Source organism: Gopherus flavomarginatus, chromosome 7 (genome assembly GCF_025201925.1).
Source record: "Gopherus flavomarginatus isolate rGopFla2 chromosome 7, rGopFla2.mat.asm, whole genome shotgun sequence".
Classification (NCBI taxonomy): Eukaryota; Metazoa; Chordata; order Testudines; family Testudinidae; genus Gopherus; species Gopherus flavomarginatus.
Genome location: NC_066623.1, coordinates 39,860,051 through 39,881,342, shown reverse-complemented (window position 1 = coordinate 39,881,342; position 21,292 = coordinate 39,860,051). Strand labels below are relative to the sequence as shown.

Genomic DNA, 21,292 nt, shown 5'->3' with positions numbered 1-21,292 from the left:
ACACCGCTTCCCAATGTAGAGTCCCTCATCCTGTAAGAATGGCCTATATTCTTTGTTGCTAGATGTTTGCACTTGCATATAGCCATATTAAAATGCATATTGTTTGCTTGTGCCCAGCTTAACAAGCAACCCAGATCACTCTGTATCATTGACCTCTCTTCTTCATTATTTACTTCTCCCTAAATTTTCGTAACCTGCAAACTTTACCAGTGATGACTAAGGCTGCGATTGTGTAATGGAGGTTGCAGAAGTCACAGAATTCATGAATTCCAGCGACCTCCATGACATATGGGGCCCCCCGCAGCTGACCAGCCTCCATGTAGTGTGAAAAACTGCTATCTGACTGAATTTGCTACTTAGAGTGTCCCGAGCATGCTCACACGAACTGAGCGTGCTCCGTAACATCTGCTGAAGCCAACAGCAAGGGACCACTGCAGCAGCCCAGCCTCTGCGGGCCACAGGGGACCCTCTGCAGCTGCCCAGCAGCTGTGCACAGTGGGATCCCCTGCAACTGACTGGCTATTGCTGCCATTGGGGACCCCCAAGCTGCCCAGCTGCTGCTGGCAGCAGAGGGATCCCAGACCTGCTTAGCGGATCCTGGCAACCCCCCTACAATTCCCAGACCTGCAGGCATCAGGGGGAGCCCCCCCAGCTCCAGCCCCACAGGGCGGCAAGAGGACCCCCTCCCCATCTCCCAGCCACTGGGAAATGGGGTTCCTGCACTTCCTAGAAGCTGCAGGTCGGGGGCAGGCTGCTGGACCCTCCTCCCTCCCCATTTTGTCAGTGATGCTTTTAGTAAAAGTCAGTGACAGGTCACGGCTTCCGTGATTTTTTGTTTATTGCCCATGACCTGTCCCTGACTTTTACTAAAGATATCCATGACAAAATTGTAGCCTTAATGATGACTTTATGTTTTCCTCCAGGTCATTAATAAAAATGTTAAATAGTGTAGGACCAAGAACTGATCCCTGTGAGAGCCCACTGTAAATGCACCCATTGAATGACTATTCCCCAATTATCATCACATTTGAGAACAGTCAGTTAGCCAGCTTTTAACACATTTAATGTGTGCACGTGTTAATTTTATATCTTTCTAGTTTTTAATTAAAATGGCATGCCATACTAAGTCAAATGCCTTACAGAAATCTAAGTATATGACATCAACACTATTACCTTTATCAACCAAGCTTGTAATCTCATCAAAAAAAAGATATCCAGTTAGTTTGACAAGATCCATTTTCCATAAACCCATGTTGATTGACAATGATTATATTACCATCCTTTATTTCTTTATTAATCTAGTCCCATATCAACCATTCCATTATCCATTATCTTTGCCGGGATGGATGTCAGACTGACAGACCTATAACTATAATATAATTACTCGGAACATCCCATTTAGCCTTTTTAAATATTGGCACAACAGTTAGCGTTCTTTCAGTCCTTAGAAATTTCCCTGATGTTCCAAGGCTTATTTAAAATCAACATTCATGTTACAGAAAGCTCATCAACCAGCTCTTTTAAAACCCTTGGATGAAAGTTATCTGGACCTGCTGATTTAAAAATGTCTAACTTTAGTAGTTGCTGTTTAACATCCTCCTGAGACACTAGTGGAATGGGAAGAGTTATCATATGATTTGACTACATCATCTGTTTTCTTCCCAAATACAGAACAGAAATATTGACCATCTGCCTTTTCTGCATTATTATTGATAATTTTACCATTTCAACCTAGTAATGGACCAATACCATTGTTAGGATTCTTTTTGTTCCTAATAAGCTTCTTTTTATTATCCTTAACTCTGCTAACCATAGATTTCTCCTTGTGTCCATTTGATTCCCTTATCAATTTTCTTCAATTCCTAGCTTCTGATTTATATTCGTTACTATCAACATCCCCTTTCCATTTGTTTGAAATATTTAATTTTTTACTGCTGCCTTTTCTTCTCCTCTAATCCCCGGGTAGTTTTTTAACCAATTCAGCACTCTTCCTCAATTATGAGATTGTGGCTTTTTGGGCATGAAGTAAGTGTTCTTAAGCAATTCCCAGCCTTTCCTTATCAGAGCAAATCTTCAGTATAATGGAAACAGATGTCTTCAGAGTGAGCAAGGCAGCCTTACAGGTGAGTAATGCAGGGGTCCTCAGCTCAGTATTTCACACTCTACCAGATGATAGCACTGCAGAGTGCTGGATAGGAAGTAGGGGACATTCTGGTCAGGTACTAAAGGTATCAACCAATTGGGTTACCAGGGAAGATGGCACATGTCAATGCCAAGATACTGTAGAGATCTCCCTCAACAACCTACTAAATCTTTTTGGAAAGGCTCATGCAGCCTTTGCAACTCAGAACTTCGTTGCAACTTGCACAGTGGGAGGTGTCCAATAAGGAAGGATCCAAAAGTGTCTGTGGTAACCAAATAAGGGATGACTTACAGAAGAAAAGACACAGCTACCATGCACTTTGCCTTCCAGCAGAAGAGATATCAAAAGATGATCATCCGCCCATCAGATCTCTTAGGCTTTGAACAGTCTCCTGGGGAAAATGGTGAAGACCCATCATTTTGAACATTTATTACTAGACTAGATAAAACTCTATAAAATGTACAATAGGGTGCAGTCCTGCACCTGCCACAGATGGTGGGATGTGTGGGATCTAATAATAGTGTTTCTCCAGCATTAACTTCACATTCTATGGGCAAGAATAGCCTATGCTTCCAAGATCTCAGAAACAAAACTACATTTCCCTGTATGGCCCTTGTTTAGTTGGCACTGTTAGAAGACTAGCTGGAAAAACTGAATGAGTTGATTCAAAGTCATGATGATATCTGCTTCATAGGACCCCTTAATTTGTGTCACACTACTACTCTGAGCTATGAAATTGGATCAGACCCTAATATGCTAGCCTCACCAGATGATTCTCTAGCTAATTATCATGAAGTAAGGTAGCAGTGTAAGTAGGTACCTTTCAAGCTACAGATCCCCTGGCCTGGTTCCATAGTCACCCAATGTATCACCTAGGAGGATGAGAATTTTTGACCCTATCCTCATATTCTCTGTTGATATAATTATCTTTGTGAGACAATCTGAAGAACACAGAGACAGGCTAGAGTTAATGTCAGAAGAATCAGTGGAGCCCTGGCCTCTCACACTTTCTGCATCTAGTTTGTGTGTGTACCAGCAGCGGCTGGAAACAAGGGAGCCTGACTAACATGTGAGGGGAGCTTGACCCAGGCCAAGTGATGGTGGCCACAAAATAGAGTTTTGTATCTCTTCAGCCCTGTTGTGTATGTGAACATGGTGTGTGCATGCATGTGTGGGTTGGTAAGCATGTATGTGTGGTGTGCACATGCGTATGTGCATGCCTAGCTGCTGTCCATGGCAGTGAGCATGTTAGTGAAGGCACCTTACTATAGGAGGGAGGGGAAAAGTTTATAAGCAGAGACTGATATTTTCATTATTCAGGGGAATCATGTTCAGGTACTGCAGAAAAAAGATGCAGGGCACTAACCGGAACAAGTGTCCCCTGCTCTCTCTAAGGTCTAGCTCAGTGGTTTTCAAACCTTTTTTTCTGGTGACCGAGTTGAAGAAAATTGTTGATGCCCACATCCCAATGGAGCTGGGGATGAGGGGTTTGGGGTGTGGGAGGGGTTCAGGGCTGGGGCAGAGGGTTGGGGTGTGGGGATGAGGACTGTGGGGTGGAGCCAGGAATGAGGGGTTCAGGGTGTGGGAGGGGGTTCTGGGCTTGGGCAAGGGGTTGGGGTGCAGGAGGGGCTCAGGGCTCTGGGCTGGGGGGTGTAGGTTCTGGGGTGGGGGTGGGGATGAGGGGTTTGGGGTGCAGGAGGGGGCTCCGGGTTTAGGGGGGCTCAGGGCTGGGGCAAGAGGATGGGATGCAGGAAGGGATCAGGTCTCTGGGCTGGGGGTGCAGGCTCTGGGGTGGGGCCAGGGATGAGGGGTTTGGGGTGCAGGAAAGGGCTCTGGGTTTGTGGGGGGGCTCAGGACTGAGGCAGGCGATTGGAGCGTGGCCTTACCTTGGGCGGCACAGCGGAGGCATCCTGCCTCTCCTGGCACTGTGGACCGCACTGTCGCCCAGAAGCAGCCAGCAGCAGGTCTGGCTCCTAGCGCACAAGCCTCCCCTGCTCCCATTTGCCGGTGCTTGGGGCAGGAGCAGCACACAGAGACCTGTGGCCCTCCATCTAGGAGCTGGCTGCAACCCAGTGCCTTACATTCCATGACCCAGTACTCGGTCACAACCGGCAGTTTGAAAACCACTGGTCTAGCTCACTCCTTGCACTCTGTTCCCCTGCTGAGAATTGAATAGCTCAGAGATCAACAACATAGTGGGGCCTAAATTATCTCCCTCTGCTGGCTAGTCAAGGGGTCTCTCCAACAGCCTGATGACAGCTTTGCTGGAGCTGAAACTGACCTGAACAGGATTAATCATTAAGAAGGGGAAAAGAGTCCAGAATAGTCAGAACCCCAGAGGCTAAAGGCAGCTGCAGCTCTCACTAGGCAGAGGAAGTACTGTGTGTCTAAAGCACAGGGCCAGGATTCTGTTGCTGACTCTGCAGCCTGAGCATGTCACCTCCTCTTTCTGAGCCTTAGTTTCCTCACCAAAATCTTCCCCAGCAGATGCCATATGCTGCCAGTGGGAACTCTGCTCTGCTACTTGTTTCAGTCTTCTGTGTGTCCTCATCTGTCCCTTGTTCTGTCTCTCTTTCCTTCACCTCCTCTGTCCAGCTCTAGTCTCTCTTCCTTTCCTATCCCTTCCTCTGTTTTCACAGGCACACAGCCTTCATCCTCTAGTGATCACTGTCATTATTGATGACACGCAACCATTGCTAACCCAACTGACATGGTGTCATATCAGAATCCTCCTTACAGGTCTCTCAACAGTCCCTTCCACTCACCCAGCTCTCACCTGAGGGTTATCACACAGCATATGGTAGAGACCCCAAGAACCCCATCAGACAGGCCCCAGTCTCTCCTTTCTCCCCTTTTTCCAAGCTGAAGGTTTCTCCTTTTTGGGAGGAAGTGGTCTGTATGAAATTCCCACAATCAGAGGGGAAGCTTTATGCCATTTTAGCACATCCTGGATTCAGGGGGCACTTCAGTGCTAGAGATTGCTCTAACTTGGTCTGACTGTGCTCCCCCAGGTCCATTGAGCAGCCCAGAATATCTGGAACATAGTGCACTCCAGCCATATCCTCTCAGGCCCCTGTCTCAGAAACTAATAAGAAGGGATTTGAGGCCCATCCCACCAGCCTTTACCACCATGCAATCCCCATCTCACCACAGGTATTCCCAGTGTAGAGGTCCAGTGGCTTTCCAACCCCCTAGGCTGCCTGAGCCCCCCTGCAGGCTCCAGCCACAGCAAGTGCCCAGCAATGTGCTGACACAGCCACCCTTTTTCTACCTTGTCCCAAGTGAGGGAACCCCTGCTTATTTCCATCTCTCCCAACAGTAGGGAAAATTTACAGCAACAATTTTAATGCCCTGCTCTTCCCCAAAGGTTCCTCTGCAGCCCACTTAATGAGAGGCCTCATTTCAGAGGAAAACTCCTCAATGCCAGAATGAAGAAGGTAGAAGAGGAGAGGTATTGGGCACACGGCCAGAGCCTTGGCAGGAGGAGGCAACTTAGCCTGACAGAAGTGATTAGTTGAGGGGAGACAGACAGACCCCTGGCACTGGCAGGGGCAACAACAGTGCCCAAGCCATGGCTAAGGTGGAGAAGAGGCAGATGATCTGCAATGGCTGCAAAGAGACATTTTTGATGGGGCCATAAAAAAGAGTTAGGCTGTTATGGGTTTGCCACAATCATGTCACCATGTCTCCTCCTCTTCCAATGTCTCTTGCTATCCCAAGGATGGTCCTTTTGTATTCTTCCTCTCTGCCACTACGAAGGCTCTCATGGCTTCAATATCCACCTCTACACCAAGGAATCCCCTAGGCCCTCTCCCCTCCATCTTGTTTCTCCCCAGCTGCTCCTCTGGGTCTGTTTAAACAAGAGTTTCAAATCCAGTTTTAACATATAACACCATTGTATATGCTAACCCAGACACTCCTCTGGCCTTTGTTCCAAGACACAAAGAGCTGTGATTTGCTCAAGGGCTCAGTTGCAAACTGTAGCCCAGATCTCCCCTTCAATTATCCTCCAGGATGTTCTGCTGACAACTCAAATCAGAGCCTTCTGGTTCCCCTCCTTCCTGTGCCATGTCAGCCCCAGTCATCACTTTGACTCCTCTACGCCTACCTCCCATGTCCTGTTTTCTTCTTTCTTCCTCTCCAGTGACCATCTTGCTGAGCCCCTTCTCATCCTTAGTGGTCTCTTGCCATCAGAACTGTGACTTTCTCTGGCCTCCCTGCCTCATGCTGTCCAAGTCTGTCCCAATATGGCTACTAACCACCCTCACCTATCCCTCCTCCATGGGATGCAGATTTGCGAGTTTTTGAAGTGCCTGCACCAAGACAATCTGCAGGAAGGAGGCTGACATGCATGCAGCAGGATCTCTTACCGTTTTCAGGGTGCTCTATCTCCCCAATACTACCGTCGGGTGTGGTGCGCTCATAATGATCCTCAGGCAGAGCTAATGGCCCAATCCGGGGCCCTGATGATGACTTGCTGCTGGGCGTCTCTGACTCTTCTAGCCCACTGTCATAGTAACTATGTTGTGAGGGGTCCTGCAAGTCCTGTGCCTGATTAGCTGCAGAGAATGTCACTCGACGATGAGGTAGCTGCAAAGAAAACAGAAAAGAGATAAGAGGTCATACTAGCTACCCACACGGTGTGATCAGGACTGGTTATGAAACCTGATCTCCCCAGTAGAGCACTGAGGACAAAGAACCACAGCTTTCTCTTGACCCTAAGCCCTGTCAACTGAAAAAATCTTTAATTTCATGAGTCCCCAAATGGACAACGTCTGCAACCTCAGAGTAATCTTACCCCCCTCCCAACAACAAGTGTCACCTCTCCTCATCTCAGGTGTCTCCCCTTGACTGACACCATCTCTCACCTCAGGATCTTTCCAGTTCTCACCAAAGAAACTGCCCCCTCAACAAACATCATCTCTCACCTCAGAGTCCACCCTCCAATTTACACTCTCTCTCTAACTTCAACACCCCATCACCCAACAGACATCATCTCATATTTCAGAGCTCCATGGAATCACCCCCCATTCTCCCTTACTACCATATCACCTCAGAGAACCCCCAACTGGCATAATCTCTTACCTAAGAATGCTCCCTGACTAGCAGTCCCTCAGCTAACATCATCTCTGATCTCACAGTCCCCCACAGGAATTACATTACACCAACTCTCATCTCAGAGCCAACTGCTTCCACAACAGACACAATCTCCAACTCAGAGGAACCCCAGCAGAGTTCTCCAAAACAGGGTCCCAGAACTGCTTGATCTTTGACTACCCAGCTGACACAATCTCAGACTTCAGAATCCCATTCACAACTGACACCACCTCTAACCTCAGAGGTCTCCCCTCGACTAAAACCATCTCTCATCTCAGAGACCCCAATTGACATAGACTCATCGACTTTAAGACCAGAAAGGACTATCATGATCATATAGTCTGACCTCCTTCACTTCATAGGTCCCAGAACCTCACCCACCCACTCCTGTGATAGGACCATAATCTCCGGAAGTCCTCAAATCTTGATTTGAAGACTTCAAGTGACAGAGAATCCATCATTTACTCTACTTCAAAACAGCAAGTTAAGAGTGCCCTATGATACAAGGAAGGCATTCTCAAATATGAGGATCAGTTAGACTCTGAGTGTGTGGATGCAACCCACCAGCCAGACACTTGGGAAAGAATTCTATATAGTAACTCAGAGCCCTCCCCAGTGTCCCAATTCCAGATGTTGGAAATAATCTCTCACCTCAACCCTCTCTGACACCAGCACTCACCTCAAAGTCCCCAACTGATACCAACTCTTACTTCAGTGCAAGCCCCACTATTGATACCCTACAGCAACTCTGCGATTAATACCAACCCTCACCTCAGTGCAATCCTCCCCTGATACCAACACTCAAATCGGAGGGCACCCTGGATTGACACCAGTTCTCACCTCAACACAATCCCCTTGATTCATTCGAACTCTCACCTCAGCACAACTCCCCAACTTATACCAACATTCACATCAAAGTGCACCGACTGATACCACCTCTCACCTCAGATTCAAACTAACATATCAATGCAATTCCCCTTCACCCCAATCGATATCAACTCTAACCTCAGAGCTACCCTCTGATTGATAGCAACAGTCACCTGAGGGAAATCCCAGGATTTATAACAACTCTGACCTTGGAGCAACTTCCCGATTAATAACAACTCTCAACTCAGAAAAACCTCTCTCATTTATCCCACCTCCGCTCAGTGCAACCCCACATTTGACATTTAACTCTCATTTTAAGAGAAACTCCCCACACTGATACTAATTCTGACCTCAGAGCAACCCTTCTGATTTACACCACCTCTCACCTTACAGTAGGCTCCTGATTGACACCAACTTTCATTTCAGAGCAACCCTTTGATTGATGTTAGCTCTCATCTCAGAAAACACACACCAGATTGATACCAACTCTCTTCCCAGCACAACCACCCAGTGATTCAAATTCTCACCTCATTGCAACCCCCTTGATTGACACCAGTTCTCCCCACAGTTGACAGGAACTCTGATCACTGAGCAACCTCTATAATTAATACCAACTATCACCTCAGAGAACACACACTCAGCTGACATCAGCTATCACACCCAGAGTAACACACAACTCCAATTGGTACCAACTCTCACCTCAGATTAACCCCAACTGAAACCAACTCTCAGCTCAGAGCAATCCCCGGATCATTAAAATTATCACCTCAGCACAACCTCCCACAGATACAAAAAATCTCACAGCAAAGTGCCCCCCCATACCATCTCTCATGTCAATATAAGCCCCTTGATTGATACCAACTTTCTCCTCAGCACAACCTGCAATCAATATCAGCTCTTACCAGAGCAACCTCCTGAATGATACCAATTTACAATTCAGAGCAACCGCCCCCCCAATTTATACCAACTCTTACCTCAGAGCAACCTCGTCCCCAATGATACCAGCTCTGATCTCAGTGTAACCCTAGCCACTGATACCAATTCTTACTTCAGAGTGCTCCTCCCAATTGATAACACCTGTCACCTAAGCACAACACTCTCATTCATACCAACTCTCATCTCATTGCAACCCCACTCCGATCTACACTAGCTATCACCTCAGAATACCCACCCTGATTGACACCAACTCTCAATTTAGCGCAATTCTGCCACTGACACATAGGCCTTGTCCATACTACTAAGTTATGTCATCAAAACTGCTGTTTGTTGACTCAAACAGTGAACGTGTACACTGCACGGCGACGTTTATCAGAAAAAAATGCCTGGTTTTGGTGATAAAATACATCCACCTTCATGAGAAATTTTCCTCTACAATTTTGTTAACAAAGTGCAAGTGTAGACACCACCCTTCATTTCATCACCTTAACTGGCCTCCAGGAGGTGTCCCACAATGCCCATCCTGACCACTCTGGTCAGCAGTTTGAACTCCACTGCCCTGCAGCCAGATAAACAACCATCCGCCCCTTAGAAGCCCTGGGAATTTTTGAAATTCCATTTCCTGTTTGCTCAGCATGGAGAGTTCTCATCGCATCTTCCCAGGTGACCATGGTGGATTATTGCAGCAAATGCATGGACCACTGCAGAACTATTGGATCTGCTCCATATATGGGGAGAGATGGCTATGCAGTCCCAACTGCACTTGAGCTGTAAGAATTAGGATACCTACAGGCAGATTTCTTGATGCTTGTGCAAAAGGGGCTATGATCAGAACATGCTGCAGTGCAGAGCAAAGATGAAGGAGCTGAGGCAGGTGTACCATAAGGTGAGGGAGGCAAACCATCACTCAGGTGCTTCACCTAAGACCTGCTGGTTCTATAAGGAGCTGGATGCTATCCTTGGTGGCGACCCCACCTCGATTGCCAACAGCCCCATGGATACTTCAGAGGGCATGGAGGCAGCGGAAAGAGGACCTAACCCAGAGAATGAAGTTATTGATGAAGAGGTGGAGTTAGATGAGGATGTGCAGCTCCCGGTGGGGTCGCCTGGTGGGGCAGGCAGCCAGGAACTGTTCTCCACTTCAGAGGTTTCTAGCCAGTCTCAGCAGTTGCTCTCCGGCAAGCAAGAAGCAGGAGATGAGACTCCTGGTAAGTGGTTGTGGCTTGTGTAGCGCGGAAGTGGGTTCATATAAGAAATATGGGAGGCTGGCTGTGTTTCTGTGAACTGGACATTACCCTGTGTAGCTAATCAGTATGGTGGAGCAAGATGCTGATGCAGACTGAGATCTCACGAGAATCCACCAGAGAGATTTTGAGAAAAGTTTCCTGGAGGTCTTCAGTAATCCTCTGCCGAAGGTACCGTGGCAGAGCAGCTTTGTTCCTTCCCCCATTGTAGGAAACTTTCCAGGGCCATTCGGCAATCACTTGTGCAAGGACCAAAGTGGCACATAGGTGAGCAGGGTGGAAGCCACAAGCATGGAGTAGATGTACCCTTGTTTCCCTGCTTACCCTTAGCAGTGAGATATCTGCTAGAATTACACCTGCCTGTGGAAAAGTGTGGGAGAATTTTAGAATTTGTTCCCTAGACTGTTGCACTACAACCCTTGCAAAGAGTCAGGTTTCAGAGTAGCAGCCGTGTTAGTCTGTATCCGAAAAAAGAACAGAAGTACTTGTGGCACCTTAGAGACTAACAAATTTATTTGAGCATAAGCTTTCGTAGGCTACAGCCCACTTCATCGGATGCATTGAATGGAACATATAAGAAGAGTATATACATACAGAGAAGATGCCATACCAGCTCTAAGAGGCTAATTAATTAAGATGACCTGTTATCAGCAGGAAAAAAAACTTTTGTAGTGATAATCAAGATGGTCAATTACAGATAGTTGACAAGAGGTATAAGGATAGTTATCATAAGGAAATAGATTCAAGTAGTATAATGACTCAGCCATTCCCAGTCTCTATGAGGAGACTATCCTTACACCTCTTGTCAACTGTCTGTAATTGACCACCTTGATTATAACTACAAAAGTTTTTTTCCTGCTGATAACAGGTCATCTTAATTAATTAGCCTCTTAGAGCTGGTATGGTATCTTCTCTGTATGTATATATATATATACTCATTTCTTATCTGTTCTATTCTATGCATCCGATGAAGTGGGCTGTAGCCCACAAAAGCTTATACTCAAATAAATTTGTTAGTCTCTATGCCACAGGTACTCCTGTTCTTCTTGCAAAGAGTGTGTGCTGTTTTCCCCATGTGGAGCGCCCCATTCTCCCCCTCTCCCTGCCAACACTCATCATGCTTTGGGTGTTCGCAGAGATGCATGCCTGGCTACGGTCAGTGAGAAAGTGATGGCAATGTTGCAAAAGATGTACAGTATTTAACAGAAATGTTTCAGTGCTGTGTGTGAATTTAACAATCCCGCTTCTGTGCATTGTCCCCTGTGCTTCACCAGATGTGGCCTTCAGGAACACCCCATGCATCTCAGCTGAGCATCTCCACCAGATAAGAATGCACTCAAGACACAGCAAAGCAGGCATGTTCTGTGAGGTCCTGCAGTGCTCCAATGCAGAAAAAAGCTGAACAACAGGACAGAAAAGAGAATCACGCATTTGTTAAGGACGCTACTGAGCGGATGATTAAAGTAATGGAAGAGCAAACACAGAGGCTGAAGTCCTTGATAATGCAGACTGAGCAGATTAGTGCTCAACTCCCACTGCAGTACATTCAGAACTCTTTTCCATGCCCCCCACCCCAAACTCTGCCAGCATATTCCTTTCCACCTTCCAGGACTTCATGGTTTCCCCTTCACTCCAACTGCTGGGACAATTTTCACAGCGATAGCTGGACCTACACACAGCTGTGAAAGTCTGCCCTTCCCTGATTCCTCCTTTCCCACCAAGCATATGAGTGTTTGTGTGTGTGGCTTCTTGTGCAATAAAAGCAAACTTTTATAATGGTAAATCATCTTTATTTTTTTTCTACAAGGTGAGATTGCAGGCATTGCCAATACATGCACAGGCATTTTAATCACTTTATTACAGGAATATAAGGCCCCAGATGTCACCATTGCCCCCTAGGAAAACTACATGTAATGTAACATTAAAGCAACTCAGACAGAGATATATGTTACTGGTGATCATTGTCAAAGTGCTGCCTCAAAGCCTCCCTGATTCACATACAATGGAGCCGCACCATAGGCGCATTTAACTTACGCAATTTTAACTATACGCGTTCAGCAAAACAAAACAAAAAAAGAAAAATAGCAATTTAAATACTTTACCTGTAGTGCGGGCGATTCCACCTGCCATTGCATTCAATGAGCGTTTGACTATAGGCGATTTTCACCTTACGCGCTGAGTTCGGAACTAACCCCTGCGTAAGATGCGACTCCCCTCTAGCTCCCGTCTGGGCTCTTCTGACAAACCTGGTATCTGGCTGCTCAAAATCAGCAGCCAAGCAGTCTGCCTCCGTACTCCACCCTTGCGCAAACCTTTCACCTTTAGCTTCTTGGAGATTATGCAACGTACAGCATGCAGCTATGATCATAGGAATATTATCCTCAGTGAGGTCCAACCTGCCATAAAGGCATCACCAGTGCACCTTTAATCTGCACATTCAACTGTCATCCGTCACTTACTGAGCCTGCTGTTGAACCGCTCCTTACTGCTGTCCAGGAGTCCTGCGTAAGATTTCATGAGCCACAGCTTTAAGGGGTAGGCAAGGTCCCCCATTATCACTATGGGCATTTAACACCCCACATTGTAATCTTCTGGTTAGGAAAGAAAGTTCCCGTTAGTAGCTTTCTGTACAGGCTGGTGTTCCTGAAGATATGTGCATTATGCACCTTCCCAGACCGCCCCACATTGATGTCAGTGAAACACCCATGGTGATTCACAAGTGTCTGCAGCACCATGGAGAAATACCCCTTCCTATTGATGTACTCCATCGCAAGGTGGTCTGGTGCCAAAATTGGAATATGTGTGCCATCTATCGCCCCTCCACAGTTAGGGAAACCCATTTCTGCAAATCCATTTCTATTTCACGCACATTTCCCAGAGTCACGGTCCTTCGTAGCAGGATGCAATATATTACCCTAAACACTTGCATTAACGCAGCTCCAACAGTTGAATTCCCCACTTCAAATTGATTTGTGACCGACTGGTACCAGTCCGGAGTTACCAGCTTCCACACAGTGATTGCCACGTGCTTCTCTACGAAGAGGGCAGCTCTCATTCTGATGTCCTCGTGCTGCAGGTCTGGGGCGAGCTCCACACACAGTTCCAGGAAGGTGGCTTTCCACATCCAAATGTTCTGTAGCCACTGCTTGTCATCCCACACTTACATGACAATACGATTCCACCATACAGTACTTGTTTCCCGAGCCCAAAAGTGATGCTCTTCTCTCTACGCACCTGCTCTGTAAATGTCAAAAGCAATCTAAAGTTGCTTCTATTCATATCACGCAGAATGTCAGGCGCCTGCGAATCTCCTTCAGTGAGGAACTGCACTGCCATCCATAATTTCTTTGTGACATTGCACTCCATATGTTTTATGGAAATATGCTTATGAGTATAAATATAATGTAACTGGAAAATGCTTTATGCAAAAGGTGTCTTGTAAGGTATCATTACAAAGCTTATAATCTACGGAGTGCGTTCATCCTATTTGTATGAATGTATCATTCTTGTATCTGAAGCTAGAAATATGAAGTATTACTCTGAAGTCCTACTGTAACTATACAAAGTGTGGGCCATTAATGGTGGCTTGGAATCTTGATAGCCCCCGTTAACTAGGACAACTGGTTGTAAATGGCTCTTTTTACTTGTAAGCCTTCCTGTGTCCCTGGTGCCAGCCTGTGAGTAAAGAAGTCTCACAGGACATGTGAACATGTCACATGATACTGGAATCCATCTTAAACCTGGTGCTTTTCCATTTAGAAGGAAGGGTAGGAACCCAGAGAGAGACAAAAATTTCCCCCTTTGTGCCAAAGATATAAAAGCGGGTGGAACAGAACAAAGGGGACTGCCAATCATGAGAAATCCTCTAGTTACCACCTGAGCTGGAACTAACAAGAACTGTACTGGGGAAAGGATTAGGCCCAGACTAAGACTGAGTCTAGTCTGTGAAAGACGCTTATAGAACACCTCTGAGGGTGAGATTTACTTGTATTCAGTTTCTTAAATAGATTAGGCTTAGACTTACATGTTTTGTTTTATTTTGCTTGGTAACTTACTTTGTTCTGTCTGTTATTACTTAAAACCACTTAAATCCTACTTTTTATATTTAATAAAATCACTTTGGTTTATTAATTAACCCAGAGTAAGTGATTAATACCTGGGGGAGCAAACAGCTGTGCATATCTCTCAGTGTTACAGAGGGTGGACAATTTATGAGTTTACTCTGTATAAGCTTTGTACAGAGTAAATCGGATATATTTTGGGTTTGGATCCCATTGGGAGCTGGGTGTCTGGGTGCTGGAGATAAGTGACTTGCTGAGCAGTTTTTGGTAAAGTCTGCAGCTTTGGGGGCATGAACCAGACCTGGGTCTGTTATCAGAGACATAGATAAACACCATTAGTTGGAGGAGAGTCAACACAGCTTTTATAAAGGGAAATCATGAGTCATCAATCTATTAGAATTCTTTGAGGTGGCAATAAGCATGTGGACCAGTGGATATAGCGTACTTGGACTTTCAGAAAACCCTCCCCAAAGGCTCTTAAGCAAAGTAAGGGGTCATGGGATAAGAGGGAAGTCCTCTTATGAGCCTAAAAGACAGGAAACAAAAGGTAGGAATAAATGGTCAGTTTTCAGAATGGAGAAAGGTAAGTAGTGATGTCCCTCAGGAATCTGTAGTGGGACCAGTGCTCTTCAACATCTTCATAAATGATCTGGAAAAACTGGTAAACAGTGAAGTGGGAAACTTTGCAAATGATACAAAATTATTCAAGATAGTTAAGTAGAAAGCAAACTGCAAATTGTTACAAAGAGAATCTCACAAAACTGGGTGGCTGGGTGACAAAATGGCAGAAAAAAATTAATGTTGACCAATGCAAAGTAATGCACATTGGAAAACATAATCCCAGCCATACACACAAAATGATGGAGCATTAAACTAGATGTTACCATTCAAGAAAGAGATCTTGGAGTCATTCTCTGAAAACATCTGCTGAGTGTTCAATGGCAGACAAAAAAACCTAACAGAATGTTAATAACCATTAGGAAAAGGATAGATAATAAGACATTAAAAATAATGCCGCTATATCAACTCATGGTATGCCCACAACTTGAATACTGAATGCAATTCTGGTTGCTTCTTCTCAGAAAAGATATATTAGAAATGGAAAGATGCAGAGGGCATCAAAAATGATTAAGGATATGGAACGGTTGCCATATGAGGAGAGATTAAAAAGACTGGGATTGTTCAGCTTGGAAAAGAGATGAATAAGGGGGAATATGACAGAGGTCTATAAAATCACAAATGGTGTGGAGAAAGTGAACAAGGAAGTGTTATTGACCCCTTCACAAACCACAAGAATAGGAGTCACCCAAGGAAATTAATAGGCAGCAACTTTAAAACAAACAAAAGGAAGTATTTCTTCACACAAGGCACACTCAACCTGTAGAACTCATTGCCAGGGGATGTTGTGAAGGCCAAAACTATAACTGGGTTCACAAAAGAAGATAAAGTCATAGAGGATAAGCCTATCAATGGCTATTAGCCAAGATGGTCTGGGGTGCAATCCCATACTCTGTGTCCCCAAGCATCTGACTGCCAGATGCTGGGAATGGTTGATGGGATAGATCACTTGATAATTGCCCTGTTCAGTTCATTGCCTTTGAAGCATCTGGCACTGGCCACTGTCAGAAGACAGAATATTGGACATTGATCTGACCCAGTATGGCAATTCTTATGTTCTTATACCACCTCTTATCTCACAGCAACTTCTCAATTGATACCAGCTCTCACCTCAGAGCAACCCCTGCCCATTGACACTAACTCCCACCTCAGAGGAACCTCCCATTGATACCGATTCTCACCTCAGGGAACCCTCAGAGTGAACAATTCTCACCTCACTTCAAACCCCGCCCCCCACAGATACCAACTCTCACCTCAGAGCAACATCTCCACGATTGACACAAACTCTCACCTCTCACCTCAGAGCAACATCCACGATTGACACAAACTCTCACCTCGGCTCAGCCATCCCCATTGATACCAACTGTCACCTCAGAGCATGCCCCAGATTCATGCCACTTCTCACCTCAGTGCAACCTCCCCTGAACAGATACCAACTCTCACCTCAGCACAATCACCTCCACCTGATACCAACTGTCACCTCAGAGCAACCACCTGTTTGATACCAGCTCTCAGAGCTACCCCCTGATTTTTTACCAACTCTCACCTCAGTGCAACCCCCCGCAACTGACTCCAACTCTCACCTCAGAGCATCCTTCCAATTGACACCAACTCCTAAATTTCTTTTAAGCTGTATGGCCGTGCAGCTGCCTTTTAAGCCCTTTGCAGGGGCTCAAGGCTGCAGCAGGTAGAGATGCCTCTTCCCCAACATGGACCTGCTGCGGCAGGGAGAGGTGCCCCTCCCTGCTGGCCCCAACACAGACCTGCCCCAGACTTGCTGTGGCCGGAGGAGAGGAGCCCCTCCTTCAGCCCAGCCCGGGCCAGGCCAGCCAGAGCTGCTGGGGAGAGGAGCCCCTCTCTCGGCCCAGCCCAGGCCCACCGAAGCTGCTGGAGAGAGGTGCTCCTCGCTCAGCCCAGCCCAGCCCACCCCAGAGCTGCCACGGCTGGGGGAGGCGCCTCTTCCTTGGCCCCAATCTGCTGCATCAAGAAAGGGCTGGGGGGAGTTCTCTCTCCCCAACACAGCCCCAGGGCAGCCTACACCCTAAACCCTAAACCCATCATCCCCAGACCCACCTCACAGCCCACATCCCTCATCTGCCCCAGCCCAGAGCCTTCACACCTAGCCGGAGCCCTCACCTCCTGCACCCAACCCTCTACTCCAGCCCTGAGCCCTCTCCTGTACCCTGAACCTCTCATCCTCAGCCCCACCCCAGAGCCTACACCCCCAGCCAGAGCCTTCACCCCCGCTATACACCCTAACCCTCTGCCTCAGCCCTGAGCCCCCTCCCACATTTTGAACCCCTTGGCCCCACCCCCACCATATGAATTTTGTTATGTGCACCAATATGAAGGTGATGTGTCACACATCAACTCAATATTGGTGCACACAACAAAATTCATTCCACACATGGATGTAAAAAAACTATCACCTGAGAACATCCCCACCTGATAGATACTAAGTTTCACCTTTCAGCAACCCCCCAATTTACACCAACTCTGACCTCACTGCAAGCCCTCAATTGATCTCAACTCTCACCTCAGAACAACCCTCTGACTGACACCCACTCTCACCTCAGAGCATCCCCCGACTGACACCAATGCAACTGTGCTGCTATAAGCTCAGAACAGGTATCATCAAGTGATCCATCCCATCACCCATTCCCTGTTTCCAGCAAACAGAGGCTAGGGACACCATCCCTGCCCATCTTGGCTAATAGCCATTGATGGATCTATCCTCCATGAACTTATCTACTTCTTTTTTGAACCCTGTTATAGTCTTGGCCTTCACAATAGCTTTTGGCAAACAGTTCCACTGGTTGACTGTGTGTTAAGTGGAGACTTCTTCACTTGTCACTTAAAAGCAGCTGCATCTGGGGGAGAACACGAGTATACAGAAGTGCAACATAGCATCTAAGGAGAGAAGTGAAGAGAAATCTCATATCTGATGGAAACCACTTGCGGGGATTTATGGAAGCAGAATTTGAATTACCTAGTTTCAAATTGTCCAAGGCAAAGAACTTATGCTCCAGCTCTTAGGCAGCCAGACCTTAGATCATTAATGGCCATAAGTGATCAGCCCTTTGATTTTACCCTCATTTAAATGCCAGTATTCCCTGCAGCCCAGCATCCCTTAGTACAGGGGTAGTCAATAGGAGGACTGCGGGTCAAAAGTGGACAACCAGATGTTTTGAACAAATAGAGAAATCTTTTTAGTTACTTATTATCGTTATTGCGATGTGAAAAATGTTTCTGTGGAGTCTGGACCGTGAATGTACCTTGACCAAGAAATGGGGACTATGACAAAAAATAATTGACTACCCCTTCCTCAGTACTTCGGGATTAGCACTGACTCAGAGCAGACAGCACTCCTCTATCAAATCACCCACTCCCTGCAGCACGGTGACTCCTAGCACAATACTGGGGTGTCAGTCAGCACTGACTCAGAGAGAAAAGCACTCCCTGTTGAGTCACTCACACCACTCCCTGCAGCACAATATCCCTCTCATTATGCTGGCATATTAGGATCATCATGTGAGATGTACACAGTTCACAGCCCAATGTGGTATCTGTAAAGAGCACATTTGTTATAGAGAGTGTGTTTGCCAATGAAGGACGAAGGGCATATGTACTCCCAGTGACTTTGGACACCTTCAGTGACTTATCCCCAGGTATTTTTTCTTCATTGATTGTGACCTGGAGATCAGGCCTCTTCCCACAGCACTCACACAAGTCCCCATTGTCCCCTGAACATCTCAAGATCCCAGATCTTCAGAGATACAAGACTTCTGCGATAGTCCAGTGTGAATACAAGACCAACCAGAGCTGCAGTTCATCAATCAGCTGACCTGACACTGTTAAATACTATCGGGGGGGGGGGGGGGGGGGGGGGGGGCGGGGAAGGAACTGAGACAGAACAAGGAGCAGCAGGATTAACAGGATGCACAGGGCTAGAATAATAGAATATCAGGGTTGGAAGGGACCTCAGGAGGTCATCTATTCCAACTCCCTGCTCAAAGCAGGACCAATCCCCAACTAAATCACCCCAGTCAGAGTTTTGTCAAGCCTGACCTTAAAAACCTCTAAGGAAGGTGTGACAGGTTGGATCACAGAAACCCCCCTGGGAGCTGCCAACTGACGTGCCAAGACTACCTCTGCTCCTGTTTTCCCTGCCAGCTTAGGACTCCAGCACCTTGTTTTGCTGAGCCAGACACTCCCATCTGCTCCAGCACAGACCCAGGGTCTGAATTACTTGCCCCAAAGCTGCAGGCTTACCTGAAAACAGCTCACAGAAGTGTGCTTGTCTTTAGCACTCAGATGCCCAACCCCCAATGGGGTCTAAACCCAAATAAATCTGTTTTACCCTGTATAAAGCTTATGCAGGGTAAACTCATAAATTGCTCTCCCTCTATTATACTGATAGAGAGATATGCACAGTTGTTTGCTCCCCCAGCTATTAATATATACTCTGAGTTAATTAATAAGTAAAAAGTGATTTTATTAAATACAGAAAATAGGATTTAAGTAGTTCCAAGTACTAACAGACAGAACAAACTAAGTCACCAAGCAAAATAAAATAAAATGCACAATCTATATCTAATCAAACTGAATACAGATAATCTCACTCTCAGAGATGCTTCAGTAAGTTTTTTCCTCAGACTAGACACCTTCCAGATCTGGGCACAATTCTTTCCCCTGGTACAGCTGTTGTTCCAGATTAGGTGGCAGCTAGGGGATTCTTCATGATGGCTTTCCTCTCTCCCCTTTCTTCTGTTCCACCCCTTTTAATATCTTTTGCATAAGGTGGGAACCCTTTGTCCCTCTGGGTTACACCTCCCCCCCACCCACACTGGAAAAGCACCAGATTAAAGATGGATTCCAGTTCAGGTTACATGATCACATGTCACTGAAAGACTTCAATACCCACTTGCCAGCGCACACATATACAGGAAGACTTATAGGTAAAACAGCCATCTGCAGACAATGGTCCTGGTTAATGGGAGTCACCAAGATTCCAAACCACCATTAATGGCCCACACTTTGCATAATTACAATAGGCCCTCAGAGTTATATTTCATATTTCTAGTTTCAGCTACAAGAGCAGTACATTTATACAAATAGGATGACCACCCTCAGTAGATTATAAGCTTTGTAATGATACCTTACAAGAGACTTTTTGCATGAAGCATATTCCAGTTACATGCAACCGACAAAGTGGGTATTCACTCACGAAAGCTCATACTCCAATACGTCTGTTAGTCTATAAGGTGCCACTGGACTCTTTGCTGCAGTTACACTACATTCACTGTGGCAGGGTACCTTCTCAGTCTCCCCAGCCTCTGCTGCTTTTAGGTCTGGTGACACAGGCTTGGGTACTGTAGTCTCCCTAGGGACACAGGGAATTCTGCTCCCTGTATCTCCACCAGTCCTATTTAGAGTATTTTTACTCCCTTGTGGGAGAGAGTACTGCCTCTCCTCCTGGTGAGGCTCACTGTCTTGCTGCTCCTACACTCCTGGCAGCAGGGCTCCTTCTCTCTCTCTGCTCTTCCCTCTCCTTCCTCCTAGGGAAGGGTTTAAAAAGGTCCCAGGCAGCCCTCAGTTGGAATCAGCTGATACTAATTACCTTCAGGTAGCTCCCCCTCAGCTGATTCTAATTGCTACCTTGGTAACCCTTTCTCAGTTGAACCTGATTGACCTGTAGTTGCCTCCCAATTGATAAGGAGGAGAGCCTTTTAACCCTCTGGGACTGATTCCTACCCCTCCCTTGCAGCTGTCTGTCCTGAGTTTATCACATCACTCATTATCATATGTTTATACAACCATATAGACTGCACAATGTCACAGAAGGAGATTCCACTACCTTCCCAGGTAACCCGTTCCAGTGCTTCACCACTCTCTAGTGAAAAAGTTTTCCTAACATACAACCTAAACTCCCCCACTGCAACTTGAGTCCATTACTCCTTGTTCTCTCATCTGCTACCACTAAGAACAGTCTAGATCCATCCTCTTTGGAACCCTCATTCAGGTAGTTGAAAGCAGCATCAAATCCCCCCTCATTCTTCTCTTCTGCAGACTACACAATCCCAGTTCCCTCAGCCTCTCCTCATAAGTCATGTGCTCGAGCCTCCTAATCATTTTTGTTGCCCTCCGCTGGACTCTTTCCAATTTCTCCATATCCTTCTTGCAGTGTGGGGCCCAAAACTGGACACAGTACTCCAGATGAGGCCTCACCAATGTTGAATAGAGGGGAATGATCACTTCCTTCAATCTGTTGGCAATGCCCCTACTTATACTGCCCAAATTGCTGTTAGCCTTCTTGGCAACAAGGG

The 21,292-nt window shown here is 46.4% G+C and overlaps 1 protein-coding gene across 5 annotated transcripts in view; it reads right to left on the bottom strand.

The window, feature by feature from the left end:
* The window catches only part of PCDH1 (protocadherin 1), a 126,337-nt gene that overhangs the window by 57,774 nt on the left and 47,271 nt on the right, over positions 1–21,292 (bottom strand). For 3 of the 5 annotated variants that reach the window (XR_007775599.1, XM_050962996.1, XM_050962998.1), the window contains exon 4: positions 6,514–6,733. Coding sequence is in view for 3 of the 5 variants with exons in the window: in XM_050962996.1 (XP_050818953.1) it covers positions 6,514–6,733 (220 nt within the window). In the remaining 2 variants the exon portion in view is untranslated. Of the gene's footprint in view, positions 1–2,434; positions 2,535–5,835; positions 5,994–6,513; positions 6,734–21,292 lie in introns of those variants that run through there. The other 2 variants (XR_007775600.1, XM_050962997.1) reach the window with 2 other exon arrangements.